Source organism: Piliocolobus tephrosceles, chromosome 13 (assembly GCF_002776525.5).
Source record: "Piliocolobus tephrosceles isolate RC106 chromosome 13, ASM277652v3, whole genome shotgun sequence".
NCBI lineage: Eukaryota > Metazoa > Chordata > Mammalia > Primates > Cercopithecidae > Piliocolobus > Piliocolobus tephrosceles.
In genome coordinates, this window is record NC_045446.1 from 10,612,200 (window position 1) to 10,622,313 (window position 10,114).

Genomic DNA, 10,114 nt, shown 5'->3' on the forward strand with positions numbered 1-10,114 from the left:
TGTGTAGAATGATGAAGACAATTCACTGAACATCTGTTACATACCAGACATGGGGCTGGGTGTCGTGTATGCATTATCTTAGGTGATCCTCCTGACATCACCTGACATGGAAGAACTGAGTTTCAGAGAATCAAGAGTCTTCTCTAAAGTCACCCAGCTGGAAATTGCTGGAACCATCCAGTGGGTGTTCACTCAATGTTACTTTCCTCCTTTGTGATTCAGAAGTCTATAAAAACATGGTAGAATTCCTTTCTGAAGGGGCAGATGGCTGTTTATTGATCCTTCAATCTTGTTTCAATTAGATCATACTTTCACCAGCGAGAGAAGGAAACAGAGGAAAGGATCTAGAGAGAGCCTGAGACAGAGCACGAGGGTCAGGCTGCTGGAGGTGTAGGGGAGGCCTGGGACCCCCACGTCTCCACTGGGACCCCCATATCTGCTTCTAACACAGGATTTTGTGGCTGCTTCAGGCTGTCACTTTTAGCGTTTCATAATCGCAAAAGAGCACCCAGCAAAGCCATTCCAGTCATCACCACCGCACCAACTGTAGCCACCACACCGACGTCAGTCATGGCATTTTCCACCTGCAAAGCAAGCAGCTTTTGTTGAGCGTTCGCAGCAAGCCAGGCTGGCACTTTCTCCCTCCCAAGGGCCTGGAACTCCTCCCCCTCTCCCCTCTCTCCTGCTTCCCCTACGACGGCCTGGCGTCTCCTCTCTTCTCTCCCAGCTGACTTGGCTGTATCCCCAGGGACTCCATTTTCTGGGCTGTGACCACTTCTTGGTGTTGGGTTTATCTGGGCTTGTCCTTAGAATGTGCCCATGAGATCCTTTTGAGAGAGCTTCCAGGTGAGGACATTTGTTCGGATTTGGGGTGAGGAAGAAGGTGTGTGCCTCACTTCCTAGGGCCAGAGCTCCAGGGACCAGACTGGGGACTGTTTTGCAGTCTGAGTCCTCCTTGAGCTACACCGTTGCACAGGGAGGGCTGTGACAGAAGCTGAGGGGAGACTTAGGGAGGCCATGGCCATATGCGTGCCCTGGGGTCACTGTGTACTATTCCCAACTGCAGCCTGGAAACTTCCATCTCCAGCTCTACTTCAGCCTAAACTCCAACACCATGCCTTATCTCCACCTGGGCTTCTAATGGGTACCTCAGACATCACATGCCACGCCAAACTCTCGATTTCCCTCCCCAAAGCCTCTCCTCCTGCCATCATCCCCCTCTCATCAAGGACGTGCATCCATTCAGTCCCGCAGGCCAGGGGCCCTGAGCTGCTACACGGTAGGCATCACAGGCAGAGACTCTAGAAAGGACAGCTGGGGTTTCAATCCTGGTTCTGCCACTTATTAGTTGTGTGTTTTGGGGCAACAAATGTGAAAGACTATGAAGAGGCAAGGGATGGAGGCTGCAGATCTTACACACAAATGTCCTTGAGCTCTTACATAGGTCCATGGACCCTGAGCGTCCCTTGCCTAAGTGCTCTTTGGGGGGTTGCGGGACCTGTCACGGTCCTGGGTTGGCCCAGATTCTCCTGATGACCCCCAGAACTTCAGGAGTCATTTTCAGGATAGGGTTTAGAGGGGAAGGATCCTCAGAGGTCCTCCATCCACCCACTCTGCACATGGAGAGGCCTGGAGGGGAAGGGACCTGTCCAAAGACCCGCTGTGGATTAGAAGCAGATCTGGCATTGGAGCTCAGAGGTCCTGACTCTCAGTCAGTGGGTCTCCAAGAGGCTGCGTTTGCATCATTCATGGTGATCGCCTGGTTGCATAGCCCAGTGAGTCCAGCCCCAAGCAGACCTCCCCAGGGGAGATGGATTATCCAGAGAGGTCCTTACCTGTTGACAGTGGGACCTGCCATATCTCAGCTTGGTGACAAAGTGCTCACAGTTCCGGCTCACAATATCGTACTTCATCTTCTGACCAACCAACTTCTTGGCAGAACTGATGATCACCTCCACGGGCCGTGGTTCATACTTATGGTCCAAGCTGTTGTTGACCTGATAGTGACAGCCTCCTGTAACATCTCTCAGGAGCTCCTGTTTCACCACTGCAATGCTGCCCAGGACTGATAAGGCACTGGAGGAGCTAGCCACGGGGTACCCATCTGCAATCAGAGGCACTATCACTGGCAGGGGAAGGTGAAGTAGGGAGAGAAGGGCTTGAAATCTCCACTAGGGAACTACTGCTGTTTATCCTTTCACAAATGTGATTGGAGGATTCACAGATTTTGCTTTTTTTTTTTTGACAGGGTCTCGCTCTGTCGCCCAGGCTGGAGTGCAGTGGCGCGGTCTCAGCTCACTGCAAGCTCCACCTCCCGGGTTCACGCCATTCTCTTGCCTCAGGTCCTGAGTGGTGGGACTACAGGAGCCGGCCACCACGCCCAGCTAATAGATTTTGCTCTCTCTTTTTTAATCAAATAAGGTGTGAATGTTTGTTCAAGTCAGTGAATGTCATGATTGCCAGTGGCTGCTACCATATTCCATGCTATGCATGTGTATCACTTCTGTGGCCAATCCCCTGTCATTTAGGTATTGGAAAAATTTTCATCATTATAAGCAATGATGGTAAAGCATATTTATTACCTGTTCAGCTTTGTACACTCGTGTTTCGGAAAAAGAGCCACTTCGTTTAGTACCCACTGTTTCAGTTACCATGCTGTGCTATTACACATACTTCCTAATTTAATTTCCTTTTTAACTTTTAAGGAAAATACTATCATCTTAATTTAAAAACCAGTATCAGGCTGAGAGAGATATCATGAGACTTTTCCATGCTATGAAAAGTCCTAGGCCAGGTGCGGTGGCTCAAGCCTGTAATCCCAGAACTTTGGGAGGCCGAGACGGGCAGATCACGAGGTCAGGAGATCGAGACCATCCTGGCTAACACGGTGAAACCCCGTCTCTACTAAAAAATACAAAAAACTAGCCAGACGAGGTGGCGGGCGCCTGTAGTCCCAGCTATTCAGGAGGCTGAGGCAGGAGAATGTTGTAAACCTGGGAGGCGGAGCTTGCAGTGAGCTGAGATCCGGCCACTGCACTCCAGCCTGGGCAGCAGAGCGAGACTCCGTCTCAAAAAAAAAAAAAAAAGAAAAGTCCTAGAATCAGGATGTGAAACTGCTTCTCTTAAGCCCCAAAGGGCAGGTTCCTTCCACTGCACTGAGCTGACGTTGAGGGAATCCTTTGTAAAGTGTCTTCTGTCCTACAATCTGGCACAGTTCTAGGCACATAGAGAGGTACACAGAAGAGCTGTCAACCAATGGAACCCCAATTGCATTATATAGTGACTCCAGGTGTTATTTTTATTAAAAGGGATAGTACCTAATGCGCACAATAATTAGGTGTGTTACTTCTCTTGCCCCATTTCTAATCTCAAGGCTGATGTTTGCACTTAGAACCCACTTAAGAAAATCCTGTTGGCTGGGCACAGTGGCTGGCTCATGCCTGTAATCCCAGCACTTTGGGAGGCCTAAACAGGTGGACCACTTGAGCTCAGGAGTTCGAGACCAGCCTGGACAACATGGCGAGACCTGTCCCTACAAAAAACACAAAAATTAGCTGCGCGTGGTGGCGCATGCCTGTCGTCTCAGCTATTCAGAAGGCTGATGTGGGAGGATCACCTGGCCTGAGCTCGGGGAGGTCAAGGCTGCAGTGAGTCGTAATCACATCACTGCACACCAGCCTAGGAGACAGAGTAAGACCCCGTCTCAGAGGAAAAAAAAAAAGAAAGAAAGAAAAATTGTCTTAAAAAAGCCTGTTTACGGCTGAGCGTGTTAGCTCATGCTTGTAATCCCAGCACTGTGGGAGGCCAAGGCAGGCGGATCACAAGGTCAGGAGATCGAGACTATTCTGGCCAACGTGGTGAAACCCATCTCTACTAAAATACAAAAAATTAACTGGGTGTGGTGGCGTGTGCCTGTAGTCCCAGCTACTCGGGAGGCTGAGGCAGGGGAATCGCTTGAACCTGGGAGGTGGAGGTTGCAGTGAGCTGAGATTGCGCCACTGCACTCCATCCTGGTGACAGAGCAAGACTGTGCCTCAAAAAAAAAAAAAAAAAAAAAAAGCCTCTTTACATCCTGCAGGTTAGACACCAAAAGGACCATGTGTCTTCATTGCCATGCTTTGTCTTACAAGGTCCCTGAAGGTCATCTGGATTACGTGGGTTTGATTTACTATTTTCCTCAATTCAGGCATTTTTAGAATCCTGCCTGGGAGATGATAGGTTGGAGAAAACTGATAAGATGCAAATGTCTTGCTCTGATAGTGATGGGAATGGTTTTTGTCCAGTGACAGTGTAAATGCTTGGTGAAAAGAGAACATCAAGAGTTATGTAGTGGCATTGCCTTAGAGAATGTGAACTTGCCTGCACCTACCTAATTTGGCAGTCTCATTGTCTCATTTCTGCATTTTTGTTGTTATTGTTTTTTGAAACAATGTCTTGCTCTGTCACCTAGGCTAGAGTGCAGTGGCACCGTCTCAGGATCTCGGCTCACTGCAACCTCCATCTCCTGGGTTCAAGCAATTCTCCTGCCTCAGCCTCCTAAGTAGCTGGGATTACAGATGCCTGCCACCACCCCCAGCTAATTTTTGTGTTTTTAGTAGAGATGGGATTTCACCATGTTGGCCAGGCTGGTCTTGAACTCCTGACCTCAAGTGATCCGCCTTCCTTGGCCTCCCAAAGTGCTGAGATTATAGGAGTGAGCCACTGTGCCTGTCCTCTGCATTCGTTTTTTTCCCCTTTCATTGACTATCCATACATATGTTTCCTTCATTCTGCTTTTAACTGGCTATGTCATCTTGCTGCTTCTGTTGTTAATGAGTTAAATAAATCATTGGTATTGCTTACTGTGCATTTGTATGAGAATTTTTAAAAAATGTATAAACCTGTGAGAATTGCTCCCATTAAGGAGCAATTAAGTACGTAATATCAAGACACCTGGTTCTATGAAAACATATGAGGCAAAGGATCTAGCACGGAGAAACATTGATCCTTTTGAGAAACTTTCTTCTTTAAGACCTAAGAAACCTGGCTGGTTTAAGTCGTATGAGATTCTGCATGCTAAGTTAACTGACTTTGAGCTAGAGCGATCCCAATGCTGAAGCAGCCCAGCTTTGCTGCGGGAGGCAATGGTCTCTTCTCCTATTCTGCCAGAACCTATGGAAGGCACTGTGTCTACTCCCTGGGACATATGTGTGTACAATCTCATCAGGCATCCTTGAAGAAGAATGTGTCTCCTAACCCAAGTTTCCCTTTCTTAACAGTCTTTCAGTGGCTCTCATTATCTTATTGTTATTATTATTTTAATTTTTTGAGATGGAATTTTGCTCTTGTTGCCCAGGCTGGAGTGCAATGGCACGATCTCGGTTCACTGCAACCTCCGCCTCCCGGGATCAAGTGATTCTCCTGCCTCAGCCTTCTGAGTAGCTGGGATTAGAGGCATGTGCCACCACGCCCGGCTAATTTTGTATTTTTAGTAGAGATAGGCTTTCTCCATGTTGGTCAGGCTGGTCTCGAACTCCTGACCTCAGGCGATCAGCCTGCCTCAACCTCCCAAAGTGCTGGGATTACAGGCATGAGCCACCGCACCCGGCCCTCTCATCATCCTTTTAACAAATATTTTGAAAATTATATATTCATCAGTCCTTACCTGGAGGAGCCAGATGGATCACATAGTCATTTCCTATATACAGGGCCCAGTGCTCATAGCCAAGGCGGAAAATCTCAATCAGGTCTCCCGGTTTGAGCTCCTGCTGTGGCTGCAACAGAAAAGCCAGAGATGGAGTATACGGCCTTCTAGGCAAGAGACCCTGGCTGGGGGAGCTGCAGCTCATCCTGGAGACGCCTTGCTGATGTTCATCAGCTTCTAGCCCCCATGAGATCCCCAGCCCTGCTGTCACTTTTAGAGGCTCTCCTCAGTGGGGGCACTGGGGGCTGAAAGTCTGGAGAATTATCTTGTGGGATGGGAGAGAGAAGGACCGTCTGGGCGCGTGTGTGGCGCGTGTGTGCTGTGTGTGTGCATGCTGAGGATGCGGATGTATGTGCATGGGTGCATTGTACATGTGCCCCTCAGCAGGCCGACTCAAGAGCCTGCATGGACCAGCACCTTCACTGAGGCCAGGAGCAAGGCTGGGAAGGTGAGTCTTGAGCTCTCCACCCTCTGCAGACTGACCCTCAGTTCCTCATCACTCCTCCTTCCCTGTGCCTCTCCACGGCCCCAAGAGCCACCTCCTCCTCAGACCCTACCCCATCCAGCCTGAGGACACCTATCTCCTGGAGATGATGCCCTGGGAGACAGGAGCTCACAGCATCCTGCTGGGACCTGAGTGGGGTCTTAAGCGCCCCCCAGCTCCCAGCAGTGAGGGAACTCTGCACTCACAGAACAGGCCTCTGTGGGAACTTGTCCTACAATAACTGCACCCTCTCCACAGCCCCAGGGGAAGGCATGATCATCCCATGACACAGCTGGGGAAACTGAGGATCAGAGAGGTGGAGAGGCTTGCCTGAGAACACTCAGCTGGAAGGAGGCCAAGCTGGGTCTTCCCTGCACACCCCTCATGCTGGTTCCTGTCTCGCCCACCTTCTTCCCCTTCCTCACCTCCTTCCCACTTCTCCATGTCTTGCCCCAGGGCATAGCAGCCTCATCATCGAAGGTTTTCTCCATTTTTGCCCTCTCTATGCCTGTCCTCAGTGGGTGACAGCCTCCTTCTCCCTCATCCCAGGATGTCCCATCATAGACCTGGGGTCTGCTCTCCTTTGTCCTCTTCCTCACGCCAATATTCAGTCACTAAAACCAATCAGTGTGGACTCCAGAAGCTTCTCCTGGTTGGTGTCCTTGTCAATATCCCATCCACAGACTTGGTTCAGGCAGCCCCGTGTCTGCCTCTGTGACCCCCCCCAGCCCCCTGACCAGCCCCCGCCCCCTGTCCCTGCCACTCCGTATCCAACCCCTCAGAACCCATGGCGGCCTTCCCAAGGGCACATCTGGCCATGACCTTTCTCTGACCTCAGGGCCCAGGACACACCCTGTGGGCAGCTCCCAGGCCCTTCCTGACTGGCCCTTCCTCACCCTCCTCCCTCCCTGGGCTCTGCACCCATAGGCCCACTGAGTGACATTCCAGCCCCTCACTACAGCCCTGGCTCTAGCCTCTGCTGCTCTGCACATCCGGGTCTCCCTGCCTCCGTCACTTCCCTGCAGCCACTCTTCCTCTTCCCCTCCCTCAAACCCCCTCACCTGAGAGGCTGCCCTGATGGTCCCAGCCTGGCTCAGCTGACTCGCCACCCCACTCCAGGCCCTGGGTCCCTGGGGGCCTCTGCTGCCCCCTGCAGTGGTCAGGTTGAGCTGCAACTCCCTGTGCCTGCCTGTGCCCCTCTGGGCTGTGAGCTCCAGGCAGGCAGGATCCTGTGTGCTCCTCCCTCCTCCCTCCCTCCCTCCCTGCACCTCCAGGATCCAGTGAAGGGCCTGGCATAGAATGGGGCAAAGGAAATAGACAAGGAAGAGGGCGGGGAAAGGAGCAGGGCCAGGACTCCTGCCCAGTTCCTCCTCTGTGCCTCAGGGCACTGCAGGACCCAGAGATGGTCTCCATGTGGGGAGAGAGAGGGGCTTTTAATGGTACTGCTAAATGTCTAAAACCACAGTCAAGGCACTGGCAGCCTCAGCTGGTGGCCGTGAAACATGAGCTTTGGCCTAAATAAGGAAGAGGCTCCCTGTGAAAAGCCTGTTTGTGTTGTGGCGCAATAAAGGCCTTCCCCAGAATCAGGTGGTGCTGGTGGGTGGGCTGCCTTCCAGAATTTGCAGGACTCTTTCCTGGAATGGTTTTGTTTCTAGTAATAGCCTGAGCCCTGCTGTTCCTTTTCAGTTGCACACTACTAAGGTCAGCCTGCTCTCCCTAGAGCTTCTGCCAGTGGGTACATCTGGGCTGACAGGAGGAGAAATTTCAGTATTCAGAACACTGCTGAGATTAGAATGCACCTTATAAGGCCGGATGATGCCACAGAGGAACGAGGAGAGAGAAAGCATCGTTTGGGGTTGAGAAGGGACTAAGCTCCCGTCACGGCAGAAGCAGATGATGTTGGGATTTGCTTGCTTCCCACAACCCAGAGTCCCCCACCTGCCCACACTCTGGCTTCTCCTCAGGCTGAGGTAGACTTGACATCCGGCACCCCACAACCCTCTACTACATGGGAGTCCTGGGCTCCCCGCACTGTGCCAGGTACACAGAGGAGGTGGATTCTGCCCAGAGGACTCCCTGTCCAGCCAGGCAGATGCACTTTTAAAAGACAAATACAGTTTTCCATGCCAGCCTTCTAAAGACGAGCTCTGGAGCTGTGTGCCCAAGGCCAGGAGCCCGGACTGAGGCCTTTCCTAGGGGGAGCTGCCCAACTGCTGCAGAGTCAGTAATGCAAAGTCCCGGGAAACTTACCGAAGCCATCTCCAAGCCAAGGTGAGGTCTGGTGCTCCGCTATTTGTGGATCAGCTTTTATGCTGAAGGACAGAATTTCACTTTTACTTTCCTTTTGACACTGTTTCAACCTCATACAAATAGTAAATACTGTTTAAGAGAGACAACTGTTTAAAAGGGAGCTATTTCTCTAGATGAAAGGACTAATCATTTCTTACACAAGTCATGGACTCATTGGTGCTTTAAAGCCACCTTGGGAGCAGCCGGAGTCGAAGGGGAGCCCTAAATTTCTGCTCCTGCTTGAGAAATAAAGGTGTCTTCTTTTTATTTTTTTGAGACAGTGTTTCGCTTTTGTCACCCAGGCTGAAGTGCAATGGTGTGATATGGGCTCATTGCAACCTCTGCCTCCTGGTTTCAAGTGATTCTCCTGCCTCAGCCTCCTGGGTAGCTGGGATTACAGGCACCTGCCACCATCCCCAGCTAATTTTTCCATTTTTAGAAGGGATGGGGTTTTGCCACGTTGGCCAGGATGGTCTCAATCTCTTGAGCTTGTGATCTGGCCCCCATCGGTCTCCCAAAGTGCTGAGATTACAGGTGTGAGCCAAAATAAAGGTCTTTTCTAACAAGAACTTGGCCAAAATAAAGGTCTCTTCTAACAAGAATTCTGGGCAACTCTTCCTACTCCAGGAAGGGGAGGCATTTGGAGGCAGGGAGATGTCAATCCCCAGGGCACCGTATAGGACATTGTCTTGTAGCGACACCCAGAAAATATTGGACCAGAAGTCTTGGGAGAAGTCTTGGGGAAAGGCCAGAGGGGGTGCTTCATGCCATGGGGATGCCCTGGAGGTGAGGGCTACCTTAGACCATGTGGAGTCCAGGAGCTCATAGCCCCATTAAAATGCATTTGGGTGTAAGAAGCAGAACTAAACACAAAGGGGCTTCAACAGCCTGGACACCCATTGTCTCGGTAACAGAAAGGCAGGAAGAGGGTGACTCAGGTTGGGTCTAGTGACTCACCAAGGTCACCAAGGACTCCACAGGCTGTCTCCATTGCACTGGTCCTGGGTCTGCACTTGTTGCCCTGCAGGGACTCCCATGGCTGTAGCAGCCTTGAGTGGCCCATTTTCACCTGGCTATGCCCAAAAGATGGAGGGAAAGGTGATTCTCATCATTAGTCTTTTTTTCAGGGAGTAAAGTCTTTCCCACTGTCCCCCAGATGACCTGTTCCCTTCTCCACTGGCCAGAAATGGTCCATATTTTCACACCCAACCAGAGGCCTAGATAGGTGGATCACTTGAGCCCGGGAGTTCAAGACCAGCCTGGCCAACATGGCGAGACACGTCTCTACTAAAAATATAGAAAAAAAAAATCAGTTGGGCATGGTGGCACGTGCCTGTACTCTCAGCTACTTGGGAGGCTGAGATGAGAGGATCGCCTGAGCCCGGGAAGTTGGGCTGCAGTGAGCTGAGATTGCTCCAGTGCAGTCTAGCCTGGGCAACTGGAGTGAGACCCTGTCTCAAAGCAAAACAGAACAGAAAAACCCCATTTCTGTTGTTTAGGTTAACACGCCTCTGGATTTCCCTCAAAACACTGTTGAGGCCGGGCGCGGTGGCTCAAGCCTGTAATCCCAGCACTTTGGGAGGCTGAGACGGGCGGATCACGAGGTCAGGAGATCGAGACCATCCTGGCTAACATGGTGAAACCCCGTCTCTACTAAA

The 10,114-nt window shown here is 51.2% G+C and overlaps 1 protein-coding gene across 1 annotated transcript; it reads right to left on the reverse strand.

The window, feature by feature from the left end:
- Nucleotides 1–245: 245 nt before the first annotated feature.
- PLAAT4 (phospholipase A and acyltransferase 4) lies at nucleotides 246–8,693 on the reverse strand. Its single transcript, XM_023186269.2, has 4 exons — nucleotides 8,418–8,693; nucleotides 5,645–5,753; nucleotides 1,836–2,104; nucleotides 246–584 (listed from the first exon to the last, which is right to left on the reverse strand). Exons 1-4 carry the CDS (start codon nucleotides 8,424–8,426, stop codon nucleotides 489–491), a joined length of 483 nt encoding a protein of 160 aa, XP_023042037.1. The 5' UTR covers nucleotides 8,427–8,693; the 3' UTR covers nucleotides 246–488.
- Between the last annotated feature and the right edge of the window lie 1,421 nt (nucleotides 8,694–10,114).